We start from the raw sequence: 22,966 nt of genomic DNA, 5'->3' as shown, positions 1-22,966 counted from the left end.
TTTGGTTTGTCTACCGCATGTTTCCTTCCTAGTCTGCCTAATTTGTCCCTGCTGTTTACCAGCTGACTGATGTTCACCATTCTGTGCAAGTGTGTCAGGTCCTAATTCAGCTGTAACAGGGGTGCTCATATCCTGTGGTCTTTGGTGCTCAGCCTGCCGACTGGACTTAAACCAACTGACTTGAGCTACTTCTTAACAAGGTGTGCTCAATGTGGGGCCCCTGTACTTGAATCCAAAGCCATGTGAGTCTGCCGGTGAGTCATCTTCCATCCCTGCTCTCACTGGCTGTAGAGTTATTCTGTCAGTTTAGTTCTTCTGTAGCTTAGTTGGGTGCTTCTACCTGGCTGTATTTGCAATATGATGCTGCTACCGGTTGCTAGCCCAAAAGCAGCCCCAGTGGGCTCTATTCCGTCCTGTCAGCTGCCCTAATAACACTACTGGGGACTCGGTAATATAATGATACTCATTTATTTCACACTTCAGCAAATCTAAGCTGAATTGCATTACCAGCAATTGAATTTAAGGCGGATAGCTAGTGCTTTTGGTCATTAGAGGGCAGAGAAAGCTATAGGCCTATTATAAAAATAATCAACACCAGTCGTTGCTGTAGATTGACAAAATGTAGAGATATTTTCTGATTTTGAACAGATTGAGCAATTTTAGCATGTGCCACAGCAGACAAACCTAACAAACGTTTATATTCGCATTGTGCAAAGGCACACCCTATGGAAGTAAACACCTTTAGGGATGACCTATAGACCCATCACAGATGACAACAAAGAGAAAACAAAGATTACGCTGACTGTGTACTAGAGTTACATTACTACTAGACTCTGCAGTCTGTAGAACGAGTAGGTGATTAACCGTATCAACTTCCTTCTGAGCTGTGAGAATAAAGTGTAATAAAGTATTAAATGAATGATTTAAATTGAACTGTAATATTACTGTCCTATCCATAAAAATGTAAGTTGTTTTGTTAGAACAGTATTGTTTAGTCTTTTGTGAACACAATTTTGAACTTTGAAGTTTTTTTGTTTTCTACTTTTAAGTTCGTAAAAGAATGATAATTTACTGGCGATCATAGATCTTTAGAATGCCTGTTTCTCATAGAAAGTATTCCTACATAAACTCATAATTCCCTTCATGTATTTTCTTTTTACAAACAGCTAAATATGATAAATTAATATCGACCCAAATATCGGCCATCCTAAGCCATTAAATATTGATATCGGCATTGCCCCTAAAAACTGAATATGGGTCGATCCCTAGTTGTAATGTGTGCCTTGTTTTGAAGCGGTGCTGTACTGTTGCTGTGCCCTGTGAAACGCAGTGCGATAGCATCTGGGCTCTAATTTGAATGTGCTCTCCGTGTGTTTGTGTGGGTAATTTCATGCATGCATGCTGTAGGGGTTTGTGATTGACGTCACACGTGTGAGTGTGCATATGCTTGAGTCCCTCACATCCTGTTGGCGTACACACACAGAGTAGTGGAGAGAAATGCCCGCCAACCCAACAGCTCTAATGGTCACATTATTGTGTGTGTGTGTGTGGGCAGGAACACGTCCGTTTCCCCTGTCTTTCTGCCAGCCCTGATCTTTCGGAGGAGGCGTGTGTGTGTGTGTGTGTGTGTGTGTGTGTCTAACTGCAGCGTTGGCCTGGCAGATCTGACTTGGAGAGAAAGACTCCAAGGAGAGGTGCGTGCAGAGACTCTCCAGGGAGCCACTGGAGAGCTAGAGGGCTGCAGTCATCACTCTCTCTCTCTCTTTCTCTCTCTCTCTCTCTTGCTCTCTCGCTCTCTCTCTTGCTCTCTCGCTCTCTCTCTCTCTCTCTCACGCACGCACACACACATACATACACACACACACTCTCTCTCTCTCTCTCTCTCTCTCTCTCTCTCTCTCTCTCTCTCTCTCACGCACGCACACATACACACACTCTCCCTCTCTCTCTCTCTCTCTCCTTTGCTCTCCCCCAATTCAATGTGTATTGTTGGCATGACTGCAGTGTACAATATTGCCAAGCACAAAAACATACATAAAAAAGATAGACAAAAGAATAAATAAAGCAAAAGGATCAAATCAAACTAATAGACTATAGACTGGTATGATTTTACTTCCTCTTAAACACACACACACACACTCTCTCTCTGTCACACATTCTCACACACACACACCTTTTCTCTTGTCTGCCTCTCTCTCGCTCCCTTGTGTGTGTGTGTGTGTGTGTGTGTGTGTGTGTGTGTTGAACACACAAACACACACACACTTAGAGGCCCACACAGTCATGAAACTATGCTTAAATGCATAAATAATAATAATAATGACAGTGTAGTGAAAGTGTGGGTTTACTGCCACAGCCACAAGTTTCGCAGGAGTGATTCCGCGCCCCTGCCCCTATGGAGGCCTCCTCCCCTCTCTCCCTCGCGAAATGCTGAAGGTAAGCTTTTCCACACCATTAAACCACATGTCTGGGTGTAAACCGTTTGTTTTTGTTTACAGTCTAAATGTTGGGGCAGCCCTCATTACAAGTCGTTAAGGAAAAATGTGAGTGTGTGTGTGTTTTGAGAAGGGCAGGGCCATGAAGTGCGCACATTTAGAAAGCCTTATTTGTACATGTTACTTGCACAGGGTTGAAGCATCGAAGACCGTTTTAACATCTAAATACTGTGTGTAGAAATGTTTTGTTTTTGTTTAAAATGCCACAATGTTTCAAACTTTTAAAGTACACAAGCCTCATTTTAATGACCCAGCACTTTCAGTAACCCACTGTGGTGATGAAGTTTCAGTACTTCCCACTAGGTGGCAGTGAAGGGCTTGCTCATCACCTTGCTGAGTGATACTCTGGCGTAGACTGGCGAATCGTCATACGTGTGGTAACCCCTCTCACTGCTGTGTGCCCTGTGAGAGGGGAGCACCCTGTCTCGCTCCCACTTCTCTGCAAGCCTCCGCGCCGACTGCTGCCGCCAGTCACACACTCACCATTATTTTTAGCAGCCATCATTTTGCAGTAATCCGTATGGACATTCTACAGGTTTCGTGTCCTCACACACAAGACAAGAGCGGAACTGGAACGGCACTGGGACGTCAGCTGTGCTTTTCTTCAGTGTGATTACTGATTCATGACATTTGAGACTCAGTGTGTGTTCTTTTTCTTTCGTGTGAGAGTGTGTGTTTATTGAACATTAAAATCCAGATGCCTTTACATTCCTCACTGAGGAAAATGCTTCCCAGATAGTGACTGTGTATGTCCAGGTGTCTGTCTCTGTGTGTGTTTGTGTGTGTGTGTCCTGGTGTCTGTCTCTCTGTGTGTGTGTGTGTGTGTGTGTGTGTGTGTGTCCAGGTGTCTGTCTGTCTGTGTGTGTCCAGGTGTCTGTCTGTGTGTGTGTGTGTGTGTGTGTGTGTGTGTGTTTTGAGTCTGGTTCTGCTGATGGCTCTCCATATTTAGTTCTATTTTAACGATAAAAGGTCCCATTGAGACGCCCAAGTGAAGATAGGCTCCGCCTCTTCTCCCATCACACAGGTCACATGACCCCAGTGTGTCCTGGCCCGGTGTGCTCGTGTGGAGGAGGGCCTCCCTGATCCCAGACTTATCCGCTCTGACAAGCTGGGACTGACCTGCCAGCATGTATCGGAACCGACCCGCTCAGGTGTCAGGCCTGGTCACTCGTCACCCCGCCCTTAACTCACCTCATCAAATCACAGCGTGCTCGGCGCAATGCCCGCTGTGCCACCCTCTGGGCTGGCTTTGGTGTCACCGTGCCAGGTTTCTCCAGGGTCTCCACACCCCCTTTGTGTCCCCCAGTGTACCTCAGTGTCCCTGCAGAGCCCTTGTCTGTATGTGTTATGTGATGGACGTGGTGGGGACAAACTCCCAGTGGGGAGATCGGAGCACATCACATATTCACACTTTCCTATCACTGCACTACCTCTGCACATGTAATCTGCACCACATCTATCTTCAATTATATTATATTAGCTACTTTATCACTGCACTATATTTACATACCTACTCGTACTGTAAAACATATTTACTAATATTAATTGAGTCACTCCTGCACTTTATCTGTCAGTAATGCTACTTCTTGCACTACTGGTTAGATGCTAACTGTATATCTGCACAATGACCGAGCTTCTCAGTGCATGTGTTATATTTCAGACTTCTGTTAGAGTCTGTGGTCCGTGTGAAGTGGGGTGGGGGGATATCTGATTCGTTTTTAATGGTTGAAGGAGCTGGCAGACTGAAGCTCCAAAAGCCATGCAATACACGGGATATGTGTGCCACAAGTCTCTCAAAAGTGTGTTTGACACAGGCGTGTGCTGGAACTGTAGAACAGTTTCTCAGTAATGAAAGAGCTGTGTTGGATCATTTTGCTATTTATGCAATTCAGCAACTGAAACTGTTTCTTTTTCTACATCCGAGTTTCTTTCTTTTCTTTCTTTTTTTCTTTTCTTTCATTGTTTCCTCGTTCCACTGTCTTGGTGGTGTCAGGCTGTTTTGCCAGCCAGCAGGACGTGTGATGTCTTTAGCACATTGGAAATGGCATCAGGATGCCATGCGGTCTAGACTATCTGTGGCGGTCGAAGCGGCTGAAATCATTCCACCGTAACTTCAACAACTATTTCTCTTCAAGCCCCCCCTCACTCCCCACTCTCTGCTCCCCCTACATTTCATGTCTTTGGAAAGAGGAAATGCCTTCATGATGGATTGAAAGATTTATTGCAGAGAAGATTTATGGCATAGACTGTTATCCTTGCAACCATTCTATTCCATTTTCAGACTTTCGAAAACGAAGAGAAACTAACTACGAAAAAAAAAACCAATGTTTTTTACAACTTGGAATTGTTCTTGAAATCCTAAGCAAACGATGTTTGCTGAGTGGTCCTGCACTGTTCTCTTTTTTTCTGCTCTTTAAATGCCAAATTTCCCGTCCATGGCCTGGTGAAAAAAAGGAAAGCGGTTCAACGGCAGTGAAAATAGAGAGATGATTTCAGTCCCTCTGAACAGTGGATGCCTGCTGCAGTTGTAAAGTCAGTTTAGTTCAAAAGAGTGGTGTGGGGGGGGGGGGGGGGGGGGGGGAAGAGAGAGAGAAAAAGAGATGAATAGTGTGTGTTGTATATCTGTGTGAGGAAAAGAGATGAAGAGTCTGTGCGCGTAAGTGTTTGTGTGTGTGTTGTGTATATGTGTGAGTGAGAGAGATGAAAAGTCTGTGTCTGTGTGTTGTATATAAGCGTAACTGAGAGAGATAAATGTGAATACGAGTCTGTGTGTGTGTGTGTGTGTGGGTGCATGTGTTGTGTATATGCGTGAGTGAGAGAGATGTAAAGTCTGTGTGTGTGTTGTGTATATGCGTGAGTGAGAGATGAAGAGTGTAAATATGATTCTGTGTGTGTGTGTGTGTGTGTGTGTGTGTGTGTGTGTGTGTGTGTGGGAACGTGTATTGAGTATATGTGTGAGTGAGTGAGATGAAAAGTCTGTCTGTGTGTGTGTTGTGTATCTGTGTGAGAGAGAGATGAAGAGTGTAAATATGTTTCTGTGTGTGTGTGTGTGTGTGTGTGTTTGTATGTGTGTTGTGTTTATGTGTGAGTGAGAGAGATGAAGAGTGTGAATGCAAATCTGTGTGTGTGTGTTTGTGTGTGGGTGGGTGTGTGTGTTTGTATGTGTGTTGTGTTGTGTTTATGCGTGAATGAGAGAGATGAACAGTGTGAATGTGAGTGTGTATGCTTGTGTTGTGTATCTGTGTGAGTGAGAGATGAAGAGTGTTAATGCAAGGTTGTGTGTGTGTGTGTGTGTGTGTGTGTGTGTGTGTGTGTGTGTGTGTGTGTGTGTTTTAAGCTTCAGCCAACTCTGGTCTGGCTCCCCTCCCACTGATGTCATCCCCGTGGCCACTGTGGACTCAAGGTAACACAAGAACGTTTCTCTGGGCTTCAGCTCTGAGCAGCGCACTCATTTTGTCATCCCCTCCTAATGATTTGTAACTATAGCACAGACCCACAGGAATTAATCAGTTGGAAGGCGAATTTATTCCTGAATTGAGCAGCTCTTCCAGATACAAACCTGGGCCATTTCTATTGGCAAGGACATTTAGAACAGCACCTACCCCACCGCCTACCCCCAACAACACCACACACACACACACACACACACACACACACACACTTCTGAAGTCGTTTTTATAATTAGGAACCGCTAACGGGAGACATCTGCTAACCAAACTTTAAGCCTCTTTAAAACCCCCTCCATGTTCAGTAGTGTCATCCTCCCTGTTTGCTGGATGTTGTATGACCTTGTCTGCAGTGAAATCCATGAGAGAATGAGAGTGTGACTCTCTTGTCTGGCCGTCGCCTGTTTTGGGTAACCCCTGACTCCTAAAGTAGTTGGAGTCAGACATGGATTCAGTAGGAACCTGGATGCTGGTATTCCCAGTGGGATGGGGCCTCGGTGTGCTGCAGATAGGTTGGCATTTGTTTGCGGTTTCTTGGTTGCTTGAGGAAGTCCTGACTGTATGGCTGGACTGGATGAAAGGGCCAGCTGATCGATCACACATAGCTGTATTGATTACTGGTGGGTGTGGGTGGAAGTGTGTGCGTGTGTGCGCGTGTATGTGTGTGTGTGTGTGTGTGGGTTGCTCTTTTGTTCTGCAGAGGTGGATGGAGATTTTGGGTTAGATGGGGTTGGGTTTCAGCAGAGCTTCCTTTACCCCTGGGCCTTTGGAGTCGTTTTACATGTATGACATTATTTTACATGTATTTCATTTCATTTTCACCCACGGATATAGAGTGGGCTTTCTTCTATTGACAAGTTAAGCTCAGCACAACACTGAAATGAAAACGACAATGACAATGCATTTATTTCCTCACATCTCCACGTCTTCACGTCTAACAGAAGGCATCTGTGCCAGAGCAGCTCCCTATGGGGGCCAGATCCGAGTCAGTGTCAGGGGCTACCTACTGTATGCTCCCTCTCATGAACATACACACTCCCCCCGGGGGGACTCTCTGGAGGGTTCCACCTATCTCTCTTATCTCGAGCAGCACACTCCCCCAAGTTCACCTCCACACTCCAGACACACTCCTCCAAGTTCACCTCCACACTCCAGACACACTCGTCCAAGTTCACCCCCACACTTCAGACACACTTGTCCAAGTTCACCCCCACGTTCTTAGACACACTTCAGACACACTCCTCCAAGTTCACCCCCACACTCTAGACACACTCCAGACACACTCCTCCAAGTTCACCCCCACACTCCAGACACGCTCGTCCAAGTTCACCTCCACACTCTAGACACACTCCAGACACACTCCTCCAAGTTCACCCTCACACTCTAGACACACTCTAGACACACTCCTCCAAGTTCACCCCCACACTCCAGACACGCTCGTCCAAGTTCACCTCCACACTCTAGACACACTCCAGACACACTCCTCCAAGTTCACCCTCACACTCTAGACACACTCTAGACACACTCCTCCAAGTTCACCTCCACACTCTAGACACACTCCAGACACACTCGTCCAAGTTCACCCCCACACTTCAGACACACTCGTCCAAGTTCACCCCCACGTTCTTAGACACACTTCAGACACACTCCTCCAAGTTGACCCCCACACTCTAGACACACTCCAGACACACTCCAGACACACTCCTCCAAGTTCACCCCCACACTTCAGACACACTCGTCCAAGTTCATCCCCACACTCTAGACACACTCCAAACACACTCCTCCAAGTTCACCCCCACACTCTAGACACACTCCAGACACACTCTAGACACACTCCAGACACACTCCTCCAAGTTCACCTCCACACTCCAGACACACTCCTCCAAGTTCACCCCCACACTCCAGACACACTTCAGACACACTCCTCCAAGTTCACCTCCACACTCCAGACACACTCCTCCAAGTTCACCCCCACACTCTAGACACACTTCAGACACACTCTTCCAAGCTCAACCCCACACTCTAGACCAGACCTGGGCAAAGTGCGGCCCAAGGGCTATTTGCGGCCCGTTGGCTGTCCCTGTGCGGCCCGCAGAGGTCAATTGTAAATTAGGAATCAAACTTAAATACCTGTACTTATTATACGGCTCTTCAGAATGTTCCAAAAAGTTCTGTTGATTTGAATAGGCCATCCCAACGTTGGCAGGTCTGTAAATTCACTGCTGCGAAATATGTATGACTGCTGTCATTGTCAACGGGTTTTGTGCTTCTAATTCACATCTTTCATATCATTCCGCAACGCAAGTAGTCCGGTCATTTAACGTAACTGAAAGTCATTGAAACTTGAAGTCAGAAGGTGGGTTGCTTCGCATTTGCGTGAAGAACTAAACGGCAACAAAATCCTTAAAAAGAGGTATTTTGGAGAAATGTCTTCTATTGTTTTGGCAAGTAATCGTATAATAAGCGGGATATTTTTTTATTTCCGTAGGCCTACATTCGTGCGTGTGGGCGTGCCTGCGACCATTTGCGCTGATAAAAATTGATAACTATTAATTTGTATACTTATACTATTGCATTGCAAGCTTGCTCTCGTGTGTGTGTGTGTGTGTGTGTGTGTGTGTGTGTGTGCCATGTGTATTGATCGTCTGGGAACACCTTTAATACTGCAAAAACATGCTCATTTTCAAAATCGTTTAGGTGAATGTTGATTAAATAATGTTGCCGTTTTTTACTATGCCTGCACCAATTTTTTTTGATAGCCTAAATGTAACATCTACTCTTACCAGTAGCAGTTAATCTAAACCATACAATTTAATGTTTTTTTATAAAGAGATACAACTTATATTGAGCAGAATTGAGTTCAGCCTATTGGTCCGGCCCTCCACAACAGTCCCACTATCTCATGTGGCCCCTTGGGGAAATTAATTGCCCACCCCTGCTCTAGACACACTCCTCCAAGTTCACCCCCACACTCTAGATACACCCTGCTGCATTCTCTGAGACACACAGCAGCTGCAACCACAGTAGTTTAGTCTTTATCCTCGGCCCCTTTGGAGTGCTCCAGAAGTTGGAGTGCATCAAACACGGGTCTGGGCCAAATGAAGGCTAGGTCCGTGCCAGAGGCAGATGTTACCTGTGCTTCTCTCACCAAAGTGAGGGAATGTGATTTAAGGTACAATCCGTGATTCTATTGCAACACGCTTTTAGTGACATTCAGCGCATTGCTCCCCACAGTCTTCTAGCTGTCTGTTCAGTGTCTGCACTAAAAAAAACGACACAGTCCTGGCTCTGTGATTGGGATGCGAACATAGTGGCTCAGACTTGGCTGTAAACAATTCCAGCCAACCAACACGTTGCCTCAGGAGCATGGAAGGGAGGGGTGTTGTTTGTTTGTCTGTTGTACTCAAACGTCAACACCCTTTAACTGACTCTCTGACTGGCTGGTGGTTCCACCGACCCACAAGCCAGCACCTCCCTGTGGTCTTAACACATTGCGTTAATTAAGCACTAAATCATAGCTCTACCTGTCCACCCACCTGTCTGTCTGTCTGTCTGTCTGTCTGTCTATTATCCTGCTTGTCTGCCTGCCTGGTTCTCTCTCTCTCTGCCTGTTCTCTCTGGTTCTCTCTCTTTCTCTCTTTCCCCTCACTGAGCGCGGGTGGAACCTGATGAATTCTCCAACACAGATGTTGTGCATCGCAGAGGATAACTCCCTGTGAGAGAAGTTCTAATTGCTGCCCAGTGTGGGACTGTTGTGTGGAGCCCGTCTCTATGCTGAAGACAGGCTGTCTCTCTCACACTCCTCAAAGCCAGACAGAGTCACACCAGTCATCAGCGTGCCATGCTAGTCATCTCCCCAACACCGTCCCCTTTAGTAGTGTGACTTGTGCAAACACAGCAATACACACACACACACACACACACACACACACACTCACACACACACACACACACACACACACACACACACACACACACACACACACATATATACCACATACCTCAAGGCCACTTAGACTGAATCAGACGCTTTGATAATTGTTGCCAAACAATTGATCTTCATGTTATAAAAGCCAATGCAAATATGAACTCCCACTCATACTCTTGATCACCACAAAAGACTTGTGCAATCGTGTGTGTGCGCAGTGTTTTTTTTTCCTACAAAATTAAAAGGAACGAAATGATCAGAGTTTATGTTGGAGTGGTGTGCAGACAATGGACGCCCCCCAGCTGTGTTGAGTGTTTGGCATGGCTATGCGGTACACCCTACGTCACATTTGACTGGGGGTGTGTTGTTCTTACACTTCCCTGTTCTCCTGCGACACCCAGACCCGTAAAAAGTGTGTTCACACTCTCACTGAAGAAGATCCTTCACTTGCCATACACACCACAAGGATCTCTCCTGGGCGAAATAATAGCTCCATTAGCAATGTCAGAGCATGGCTCTGTGGTCATGTGTGCTGGCTGGTGAAACAGTGTTAGTGCTGTAGCTCGGCCAGTAGTGGATGGTCAGGATAGTTTATGGAGCCTGTTATTAATTGAAATGGCTCCTGTGTGAGACGCTAATTGAAAAGGACACATAATGCTGTGTCATGACACATTCCTGACCCTGGCAGGGGAGCTTGTTTTAGTGCTCGGGGGGTTTCTTTATTCCACTCAGAAGCGGCAAAGCATGTTGCTGTTGTGAGGTCTTATTGGAACTTTTTTGTTTGTTTTTAATTTGTATTATTGCTCTGAACTTGTGTTGAGAGCTTTCCGTAACACATTAATTGTGGTTTCTCTCACTCACTCAGTCACTCACTCACTCACAGAAAGACAGACATACAGACAGACAGAAAGAGTGGTGTTGGTGACAGATACATTTCCACAGCATTTGCATATCATAGATGTAAAGTCTATATTCATCATCTCCCTCTCTTTGGTGTCTCTTTCGGTCTCTTTCTCGGGCAGTTACTCACACACACACATGTACACACACAGAGAAAAGTGAAGTTTGCATACACCTTTCATGTAGCCTATCTCAAAGCAACACCTGGTCCGTCCTTTGGCACCGGATACATCCACAGGAAGGACATTACAGTACATAGACTGTATCACTGTTCATAAAGTTTGTCATTCAAATGTGGTCATGAATTTAATACCGGATATACCCACCAGTTGCTGATAGGCTTCTTGCCTGGACTTATGTATCAAAGACAATGAAAACCTGTTGAGTGAGTGCTTCAAAGAGTATTTTGCTTCAGTGAAAATTGTATAGGCCTTCATATTGTTGTAACACAATGATTATCAGTGTGAAACAGCATTGTAATACTCTGTGTTTACATGACACTAACCGTAACCCTAGAGCTAAGCCCAACCGGAGTGCAGAGGGTAAGAGTACTTTCAGGCTTCTCTTTGTTGTACAGCATGTTGCACGACACTTTATAATATTGTCACATTGTAGAAACAAAGACAAAGACAAACAAAGAACATGACAATAGTAACGTATCCAGTATCTTTGCTGTGGGATGCTGCTGTAGTTTCTCCACCTGATCTACTTGTAGAAACCCTTAGCCTACACCTACCCACCCCCACTTACACTTATTCTACCCCATGCTCTGTGCTAGCATTTTCCTGCAATGTAAAAATTGACATCGACATAGTTTTCTGTTCCATTACACTAGTTACCCTAATGGTAACCTACGAGCACACTGTATACCCACTAAGCTGTTCTACAATACACCCCACCTTATCCTGTAGCAATTTTGCATGTATCATGCATGTTACATTTGTATGTATCGTGTACATTTACCACATGTATGCTGTGTACATTTACCACATGTATGCTAGCATGCTCATCCTGATACATGTATGTTTTCATCTGCCATGTCCCTGATTGTTTTCCCTCCCCTTCTCCTCACTCCCCTTCGGCTGCCCTGGGCTCTGTAAAGTGCCTGGAGACAATTTTATTGTTTTGGCGCTATATATATTGTGTCCTTCTGTTTGGCAAATGTAAAACTGGGACCTTTAAAGCCTCGCTTTATCACAGGGGAGTCCTCTTCTTGGGCTGTGCCCCCAAGTCCCTAAAGGTGGCAGTAATAATCTACATTTCTCAGCCAGGAGGTGGAGCCCTCCCCAGAGCTGGGTCCAATTAGGCCAGGGGCTATGGTCCAGTAGAACTTCACTCAGAGGGGAGCTACAACCTTGAAATGGACTATAAACCATAACACAATACAGGGAGCCTGTATAGGGGTTGTCTGATGTCGAGGGTTAGAACGTTCTGAACTTTCTTTGCCACTGTTGTCTGAGCTACGGGGTGTAGGGGTTTGTGTAGCACCAAGAAATGGTCATTGTTAATGAATATAGAGAATAGAAAGAATACAGGCGAATAACATAGGAAAATAAAAGAGAAATTAATATGATTCAATACATAAGTTAAATAAAGAGGTTATCCAGTCAAATGGATGAATAAAGAAATGTGTATACTTAAATAAAGCCATAATGGTAAAAGGATGTGGTCAGTGTTTTGCAGATTCCCCTGTGAGGAGTGCAACCATGTACGAAGTTCATCGCCTCAGCCAGGCTAATTCTGCTGCGATGTAAAAAATACTGCTCCACTCGGTCATTTTATGGGCGAGTGTCACTACGACTGTACTTCACGCGGCTTGGCTAATGAGCATGCTAACCGCTTCCATATGGGGATGCCCTCTCGCGCCGCTAATGGGTAGAGGCCTTGGCACAGAAACCAGACAAGGCCACTCTCGTTCGGTCTTTCATTCATTCGTTTGTTCATTCTCTCTCCGGACCCCAAAGATGATGTGAATCAGACTGCTTCCTGCCTCTCTGGCTAGGCGACCTCACTGACCTCAACTCAAACTAATCTCCATTTAAGTATTTACGTTTGGAGGCATTTCGGCAACTAGTCATATTTTTGGCACCTTGTGTTGGCCTTGTTTTCAGCTATTAGCTGGAAACACATTGAAATTCAAGCACATAGGTGTAGCTGTTGAGCTCAGGACTTTTTCAAGCTGGGTTGCAGTTAAGGGAAACCGCCTGAAATCAACAACATTTGAATTGCTTACATATGTTCCCTGGGTCCCTACAGGTTTTCACCTGCCATGCTTTTATTTGCTTTGTATTAATGTTAATGTTAGAGTTTAGAGCAAGCAGAACCGCCAATGCTGGGCCAAACCTGGGCCAAACCTGGTCTGAATCAATACCAAGGAGTTCTGCTATCTGGCCTCAGATGAGGCAAATCTGTTCTGATGAATTATGCATAGCTTTTCTTCCTGTAACTCAGTGAAAAAAGTGTGCTTGCGTTTACAGTCGGACGCTCAGGGTATTCGACTGCAGAGCGTATCAATCTTCCTGTGCTGCTCTGAGCAGTCGAATGCCCTGAGCGTCCGACTGTAAACGCAAGCACAACTCTGTTGTTTTAGATCCAACTGACACCTTGTGCTTTTTAACCAGAAATGTGCACTTTCTTCCCCAAAAATATTGTTTTCTCAACAAAAACCAACCCGGATCACATTCCTGCTCTCGTGTTAACCGATCCATGTGTGTCGACCCAAGCCTGACATCTCATCTAGCCTCCCTCTCTTCTTACACAAGAATTATGAAACATGACCTGCGCTTTAAGGTCATGTGCATGAACTTACAGCATGCTTATGTAAAGGTGGGAGATGGGTGGTGACCTCATAGGCTGGTGGCGGGGCTGAGACAGCGCTGTGTTCCACGCAGGCCGGTGCCCCATCATGTGTTAGAGATTAGAGCAGAGGACTGGGCTGCCAACAGAGCCGGCTGCTCATCCTTGTGACTCTAATTACCGCGTTGTCTCTGTGGCCTCTGGGCCGGGGGAACAGTGGTGGTCCCACAGCAACCTCATCAAACTCTATTGCTAGTCTTTTCTGTTGCGTTCCTTCCTTCCTCTCTTTATTTCTTTACCACTCTTTTTACCACCTTTTACCGCTTTCTCTCTTCCTTTTTTCTCTCTCCATCTTGACTTACCTCGTCTCTGCATGGACCGTATCCTGAGCCACTGGCCCGTTTACTTGTTTCCCCTGTTTATCTATGAGCTGTACTTAACTTCTGAACTTCTGACACAAGTCTGCATTTTTTTCTTCACTAAAGTTGTTTTGGTCTCTTCACGTAAGGTGCTACGCAGATTCCTTCACATTAACATTTGTGTTGATACTTTGAGTTGACGCCACAGTTACGATTGCAGGTCTATCTGTCAAGCTTCAGATGTATTTATGTACACCATAGTTATAACCAAGCCCCATAACAAGACACATCCATGTACATTGCATGTTTAACTGAGCTCTGTAGACATCTCATTTTGCACTTATATCAAAGCTTAATGTAAAGACAAATCATTGTGTATCACAGGCATCACACTGGACATGGGTGCTTATCTGTTTCTATCTGTGCATACTTACTGGCATGGCAAAGTGCTGACGACACCAGCTAGTCATGGGAGAACACACAGATGAAATTCAGACCCCTACCTGTGCTGGAAGTTATACAGGAGAAAAGCTACTGCTGAATGAATATATGCAATATGTACAGAAGACCCATGTTCAGTAGGTGCCATGTGTTAATGTGATGCGTAGCAGAGCGTGCTTGTTTTGCCATGCTGTGTAAGTGAATGCAGGAGTGCCGCCATTTGTGGATCGTGCTGATGAGGGGTGATCTGGAAGAGTCTGGTTCCCCTCCCTCCCTCCCTGAACAAAGCATTTTTTTTATAAGTCTGCAAGGGCAAGAATAACAATGCTCTTCTGCTTGGGCCGCTGCCAGACAGCGTTTGACGGATTATGATCTTTAGGTCTATAGCACTGTGCTAACTGCATAATTATCAATATGCTGAAAACGCATCTTCCCCCCCATGTCTGAGAATGCTAAAATGAACGTTTGTTGGGTGTGTGTTTGCGTGTGTGTTTGTGTATGTGTGTGCGTGCGTGTGTGCATGCGTGTTCTAAATGCTTGATGTTCACCAGCAGGACAATGACGTAGTAAGATGTAGCACACTGTTAGCTCATTACTGTAGATGTGAGGTGTTGAGCTGCTGAAAGATGAAAGATATAAAAAACAGGGTTAATCACTAAAGTAGACCCATATCAAATAAGTGGCTCACGCCGATCATATCACAAAGGGAAAGAATGCAATTAGATGTCTTTGGTGCTGTCCTGCAACAGTGGTTCACCAAATGCCGTTCTGCATCTTTATGCACCAAAGATATCCACTGATGGGCACAAACATACACACACAAACATACAAACACAAACACACACACACACACACACACACACACACACACACACACCCACACACACACACAGACACACAGACATACACAGACACACACAGACACACATACACACACACACACACACACACACACACACACACAGGTAAAACAGAATGCACCATCAGTTTCACATGAACAGCCAGAAAATGTAATGGAATAAGATTCCTGACATTTTACACTAAAGATATTTTCCTTTTCATCTTCCTCTCAATGTTTGTTGTCAGGCATTTATTTGATTAAACACATCATTAGATTGGTTGCCAGAAATGGTTTATTTGGATGAAACAAAAGAGTTTTGTAGTACTTTTGTTTGGAACTGGCAGATCTAAGAATTGAAACACGCTCACCCATCAAGGATGATTCATATTTGACTATTACATCTTTTCATGTGTAAACCACAAACTGAATGTGACCTAATCAGTTCAGAATGACATTAATTCTGGGGATGTGTGTTTTTTTTTCTCCTCGTCTGTCTTTTGCTCCCGTTGTTAATGTGGCGTCATGAGAACTGTGCGTGATTGGTCATGGTGGTCACCAAGCTTGCTCTGGTGTGCTAGTTTGTAGGTGGAGTTAGGATTATATCCTCAAAGCCTTTAATGGGTCCTACGTAACTCTATTATTCTAAAAAGGATGTGTGCTTGTGCTGTTCCTTCCCGGCCCACCACCCGGACAGCGGCTTGACACGGAATGGATTCGGTTCTCATCCAGTTCTGGCCCGGAGTCGGCTGATCGGCTAATTCCACGGTTTCTCCCAATGCAATTTCTGTCTTAATTTTGCTCAACAGATACTGCTATTTTTCTGCTCACTAGCATCACATGGGAGCCAATGGTCCAATCCAAATCAGATTTTCCACTTCGTGTACATGTTTTATTATTATTACATTTTTTTATTCCAATGCTGGATCATCCTCAAAAAATGTGCTGTGAGCATTTAGGTTTGCACTTAAGTGCAACCAAAGAGAGAGCTTAGGCCGGGTGCATTAATGGATTATGGGACTGTTTTTCTGTTTGACTTTGAGTCAATCAAAATTCATTCACCGCCCTGCAATGACGTGGCAACGCAGTTGGGATTACTGCCTGGTGCTTCTCCTCACTGCAAGCTGGAGCTGTTTGTGTGGCTCTAACCCGGGGCCTCCATATTTCCCTCAGAGGCATGGCCCTTTTTTTTTTGTTTCTCTAGCTGTCCCACCCACAGCAGATTGTCCAGCTCGTTGCAGGAATTAAGCTCTAATCTGGCAGCAACAAGCAAGCAAGTGGCGAGCAAAGCCCAGCCGCTTTTTGCGTGCACCGAAAGTTGACTGTTAATAGCCCTTTCGCATTAGCAGCAGTTGTGAGTTGTTTAGAAGCTATCTTTATTGTAATTGACTTTGAATGAACTCGGATGATACAGATGCCAGTCGAACTGTTGTGGGATATAAAACAGGAATGAACCAAAACTTGTTGATCAAACTCAGATCATTCAGGCCAGTAGGTGTGCCTTTATAGACACACTCTTGCAATTGATTGTTCAATTTAAACCACAGTATATTCAACTGTTTCAAAAATGTCTTTTTGTCACCTTGTCAAACAATTGACAGCACCTGCCATGAAATTCCTGGTATTATGATATTCAAATTCCTCGAAAACGTATGTATATGTTGCCTGTTTGTGATGAACCATCTCATGTCAAAGGTTAAGACGGGATGATATCATTACTGCGTAATCTCTGATACTGTCAGTGTATTGGCCGCTTAGGGCTTCACAGGAAACCACAAAGGGAGTTATGGGCCTTATTCAACGAACTTGACATGAGCAGACAGCACTGTGCTTTTTTTTTAGTGTCAGTTGTTCCAATGTGTCACCTGCCTTTTGCATTTAGGTTATCGGATCAACAGTAATCAATAATAAGTCTGTGCATTATGTATTCCTTGCAATGCAATGCAGTGACGGGCCGTTGCCTTTAAAGATTGTTCTGGAAGCTAAACCAGCTGACTCTGGCCCTGGTCGGGAGCACATCCACAGGACGAGGGCCTAATCCATCCCAGAAAGTCTTGCAACCTCGCTGGCCTTTTTATGACCTCTACCGCTAGCTTTTTCCCTAGTGACCTAGTCTTTTCCTGCTGTAATTTGAGGTGTGAGCATAGTGGTGAGGTAAATACTTGTTTGTGTTCACCTCTAGTTTTTCATATAGGTGAAGCGTTGGCTGACACAAAAACCCAGACAACTGAGATCAGTCTGAAGTCTGAGTGTGTGGATGTGTGTGTGTGTGTGTGTGTGTGTGTGTGTGTGTGTGTGTGTGTGTGTGTGGCTATGGAGAAAGGTATATTTTAGTCCCCAAAGCCAAGCAGTGATCTAGTGCACATTTAGTGGTCCACTTGCAGTCAGCCCTCCAAGGCTACAGAGGAGCACTGGTCTCTCCCACCTCATTCTTTTTCACACACACAAAAGGAACCTTGTGGACCCACTGTTTCAGTCATAGAAAAGTATGAGGGGCTGAAGCAAATATTTAACATTGGTCACCCCCCCTCCGCGCACACACACACACACACACACACACACACACACACACAAACACACACACTTTATGGTAGGTGGCAAGTTTCGGCTGCCCAAGAGTTCGTTTACACCAAACAACCCCAGGACAAAGGATTCCATGGCATTCCTCACAGTCTCCAAGCAGTGATGATGGGCTGCTGTGTGTGGGAGAGAGCAGTCAATGGCATTTTATTTGACTTTATTGCAAATGCTATACATTCCCATGGTTCTTTGCTTGTGCTAGACGCTGACCCTTAGTTGCCTGTTTGTTTGTTTTGTGTGTGTGTGTGTGTGTGTGTGTGTGTGTGTGTGTGTGTGTGTGTGTGTGTGTGTGTGTGTATGTGTGTTTGTGTGTGAGAGGCAGAGAGAGAGAGAGATTGTGTGAATGTGTGGTTTTTTACTGCATTGCTTTCTTCTTATATTTTGTCTGACATGCACCACATTGTTAGTTTGCCAAATTTTAGAAATACAATTTAATTTGTTAATTTCAATAATTTTTTTATTCACAAGAGTTCTAACGGAACGTTCTAACGGAACGGAACGGATGCTGATCCTGGGATATATAACTTTTCAGCCCTTTCAATGGACCGACATTTAGTAACTCATCGAATACATCATTTGGATTGATGCGCAAACATTAGCATTTGTGTGCTTTTCCTTTTGTGTAGCCTACATGCTACCAACGACTGTCTCAATGGAGGGGAAGAACAGACTTAACCATCTGTGTTGCAGATTGATCTGCACTTGAAACCATGTGAAAACGTTCAAATGAATGAGATTGTTTGAATTTTAACCACTAGAGGGACACGAGGACTCCTTTCAAAACTCCGTAAACACCATCCCAACACAGGGGCAAGGAGCAATGCTGTTTCCGTCCGTTCTTACCTGTGACTTCCCACTTCAGCAAAGGAGCAGAAGAAAAAAAAACGGGTGCGATCGAAACATGGGTTGTCTGCAAGCGTCTGTGAAAGACTCACTCAGAAAAGGCTGTGAAAGCGAGCGTCCAGAGCTGGCTCTCTCTCTCTCCAAGTGCTGTCTGCTCCTGGCAAATCAATGAGGATCCGCGATGCTCAGTGCGGCAGCTCTCGCTCGCCTTACAAGATAATTTTGTGCATTTCAACTTTTGAATATCATCAGCAAGTTAAGAGAAATACCTCCTAAATCATTTTGACAAATATGACTGATCGGTTCATTTTGACTCGCCTTCTGCATTTAATATGTGACCTTTTTCACACTGTTTTACGAGTGGGATAAGGGAAGGAGAAAGGTGTGTTGGAGCTTGGCGGACAACTGGGTTCCTGCAAATAAATTCATTTTTGAAATTCCGGGGGGGAATGACGGGGCACTACTCAGAACCCCCACTCTGATTGATTACTTGTTAGTCATCCTCTGGCTCTCTGAGACGCTTTCAAAGGGCAACGTGGAACACATACATGAATCAACTATCCGTTACCCTTCAATCTCAACTGAAGACTCACTTTTGCTTAAAGAAGGGGTAAGAAGGGGGTCGTGGCTTAACATTATAAGAGGGAAAATAACAGCATCGCTTCATGGGTTTGTTTATCTCCAATCTCCGTCTTGACAAGCGCTTGTAAAATCCAAGGAAGGACTTTGAAGATTTTAAGAATACTGTGACAGCACGTATTATATTTCATAAATTTATTATCCCCCCTCCCCCTTTTCTATTTTTTATTTATCACCTCTTCTCCCGAAAAAAAATGAAAGTTTGGAGTTTTCTTCCCTGGCTCCCCTGCCTTGTCATCCTCATCTTGTGTTTTGGATCAGAGTGCGGGACAGTCTGGAGAAAGGGGAGATCCAAGAGGGAGTTGGTGCGGATGAGAGACGCAAGAGCGACCTTCCCAGGGGCTTGTGCCACACGGCTGCCCCGGGGCAAACGCTCCTTACCCGGCTTGGATCGGCGGTTGCCTCGCCAGCGGCGTCGCTCCTCCCAGGCTGATGAGAGCTCAGGTCGGGGAAAAGCCGTTTATTTTACCGGGAGGGGAGACCAACTACGACTCAAGCCAGGAGTGGAGATACCACGAGGAAATTTTACTCTCGAGATGTGGGTCAAACCCGAAGGAGGTCAGCGATCGCCCACAGTAATTGCAGGTACATAATACGAATGGGGAAAACACTTTCCCTATTAATGATTGAATTGATGAATGAGAGGACCTGGCGGCAGAGGACTGGCGCGCCTCTGATCATACCATAGTAAAAAAAAAAAAAAGGACACGAGTTTATGCGTCCCCACTCTACTAGTGTGAAAAAGCGAAAAGAAACAACTTTAGCAGAGCTGAGATGATAGTGAATTATTGAGTAGGATATTTCAGCATTTATGTCTGTGTTAGCTATTAAAATGTACCACTGTATCTTAATGACGTAATGTTGATGTTAATAGTAGTCTACACATAGACTTGCGGACTGGGTTGTTGAAATTAAAAGTGCTTTATGCTTTGAGTGAGGTGACAGACCAGAGCAGGGGGACACACTTCAAAAAGCCAGACCTCTCATTACGAGAGGTGAAAATCAGGACAGTTCACAAAACAGGTCTCATAATGTTTGTAATAGCCTTTTCTACCTCTGCATTATTCTTGTGTCGACTTCATCATTGGTCAATGGTCTCTCAAAAGTAGAGTAATTGTAGAACGCTTAAGTTTGCCGAGCCAATTCCAATTTGTTTTTGACTGGGTGTATATTCTAAGCACAATGCACCAAAGCCTTAACGAAATATTACTAGCATATTTCTCCGTTTCGTAAAGCAGGTTGCCTATGCTTCGAAACCTCTTATGTCTGCATTTGTATTGGCTAGTGCATGTATATGGAGGACCAAACCTGCCATATTTATAAATGAATGAATGAATAAATAAATGTCCACTTCCATGCATTTAGACAGAAATAAATGAATAAATGTATTAATTAACGCACAATTGTCAATCAATAGTTACTTATAATTTACATTTATGTATGTATTTATTTCTGTATTCATTTATTTATTTATTCATTCATTCATTCATTCGTTCATTTATTTATTTATTTATTTATGCATTCATTCATTCATTCGTGCATTTATTTATTTATTTATTCATTCATTCATTCATTGTTCCCAATATGATAATGAGAGGAGGCCAGTAGGCATGGAAACTGACGTTCAGACATTTTGCAATCAATCCAGAGCCTTAGATTCAATCTAGCTAACTAGTGCAAGCACTTCCGCATTTTTCCGTAAAATCTGCATATAATATTTCAAGGTAGCTAATAACCTATAAAGATTCTTTATTATTGTTATTTATTCAGTCTAGGGCGAGAGACTGTGGAGAGGTATCTACCTATCTAGCTAGCTAGGTTGGTGACAATCTAGAGAACAGTACAGTAACGTAGCAGTGTGGAGCAAGATAGGGATGTGTGTGCGTGTTGCTGAAAGTATTTCACAGTCACTATAGCGATAACTTGCTTGTAAAATGATGATCCTGATGTAATGCTATGGCTTTGTAACAGATCGCCAGGTTATTGCTCTCAGGTTGTGCCTTATGCATACCTTGGGATACTCAGGAGTAGGTTGCCCATTCACAAAATGCTACAAAGATTTAAATAAAAAAAGTTCATAATGGCCTTTTGGGACGTTTTGTTCAACATTGATACAGTATGTCAAGCTCCTGGCAACTAGCTGGCGTTTGCCATCGCTAGCTAGGATAGCTCAATGCGCAATTTTACAGACTGTAACATTAGCATTTTGACGGTAACATTAACATTTTGATTTTAACATTAACACATTTGTTGGAGAGACTAGTTATGTACTTCTGATGGTAATAATACTAGTTGCCATGAACCATAACTGTTTGGGGATGTTCTCTCAACTAGATAGTTAGTCATCATACCTAGCGATAGCGCAGTTCGCCAGATAGATAGCTAGCTAACTGCAAGCAGCTTAATTTATTTTGGAGCAGACATATGTGTATTTTGCGATATATTGAGTTGGGAGTGGGGTCTCCCACACTGTTTTAATCCACAGCTGGCACCTTTCCTCCTGTGTTTTGGGCTTTGGAAATGCGAGACAAAAACGACGTGTCCCTCTAATCTCGCAAGGTACCTTGTGTCAGATCTACAAGTCCCGTAGGCACACTGTTTCACCATGCTGCTCAGACCTCAAAGTTGTCGGACCTTCTTCTCTCAGTAGCGGTTGCTACGGTATGATTGGATATACATTTTCATTTTCAACGAGATCGGCCAGCCTGGCCAAGCCTCTGGCAATTGCCCTTTTTCCATGACAGCAAGGTAAGGCTAACCTAATCGAATACAACGCGTTGAAAACGATTAGCCAATGGTGTGTCAAATACCGCCTACCTATTTTTGATTGACACATCTCATTAACATATTGAGATGAAGAAATACAGGAATGAATGAATAAATAAATGAATGAATGAATGAATGAATGAATGAATAAATAAATAAATGAATACAGAAATAAATGAATGAATACAGACATAAATGAATGAATGAATAAATAAATAAATACAGAAATAAATACATACATAAATGTAAATTATAAGTAACTATTGATTGACAATTGTGCATTAATTAATACATGTATTCATTTATTTCTGTCTAAATGCATGGATGTGGACATTTATTTATTCATTCATTCATTTGTAAATATGGCAGGTTTGGTCCTCCATACATGTATGCTCTTCATTCGATACGCGATACTCGTATACTCCACGGTAAACTGCTATGAACTGGCTGGAGAGTTACAGTACCAGAGTAGTTTTCCAGGGTTTTCCTCCCACCACGTACAGTTTTTTACTCCATTTTTTGGCTGTGTTTACGTCGGAGTTATATGAGGCTGTCCCGCCTCCTGGTTGAGAGCATACAGTTGCTCATATCCTCTCTGAACTCCTCTTCGTCTGCAACCAAAACGGTAGAAATCACTGAAAGACTCACCAAATTAAGCAGTAGCATATTTTATTTTCAGGCTAACACTTACATGTTACACTACTACAAAGTACAATACTTGATGACCTGCAATTATTTGCACCGGCACCCGTAACTGTACACGTAACTGTAACACGTAACTGTTACAGAATGTCGATGCAAATGGAACACATAAACCAACAACTGACTCAAATGAAGTAGCCTTTATTCGAAATGTATGATTTCATCATGTGGTTCGGTCTGGAGCGAAAGTGACTCGATTCGACTATGATTCCCTGCACTGCCAACAGAGAGCG

The 22,966-nt window shown here is 44.0% G+C and overlaps 1 protein-coding gene across 1 annotated transcript in view; it reads left to right on the top strand.

The window, feature by feature from the left end:
* Positions 1-18,585: 18,585 nt before the first annotated feature.
* The window catches only part of pappaa (pregnancy-associated plasma protein A, pappalysin 1a), a 105,833-nt gene continuing 101,452 nt past the window's right edge, over positions 18,586-22,966 (top strand). Inside the window, exon 1 of the mRNA XM_012814313.3 lies at positions 18,586-19,850. Coding sequence (XP_012669767.1) covers positions 19,460-19,850 — 391 coding nt within the window. The 5' untranslated portion in view covers positions 18,586-19,459. The remainder of the gene's footprint in view (positions 19,851-22,966) is intronic.

Source organism: Clupea harengus, chromosome 12 (genome assembly GCF_900700415.2).
Source record: "Clupea harengus chromosome 12, Ch_v2.0.2, whole genome shotgun sequence".
Classification (NCBI taxonomy): Eukaryota; Metazoa; Chordata; class Actinopteri; order Clupeiformes; family Clupeidae; genus Clupea; species Clupea harengus.
The sequence above is the reverse complement of the archived record's forward strand: the minus strand, read 5'-3'. Positions and strand labels throughout refer to the sequence as shown.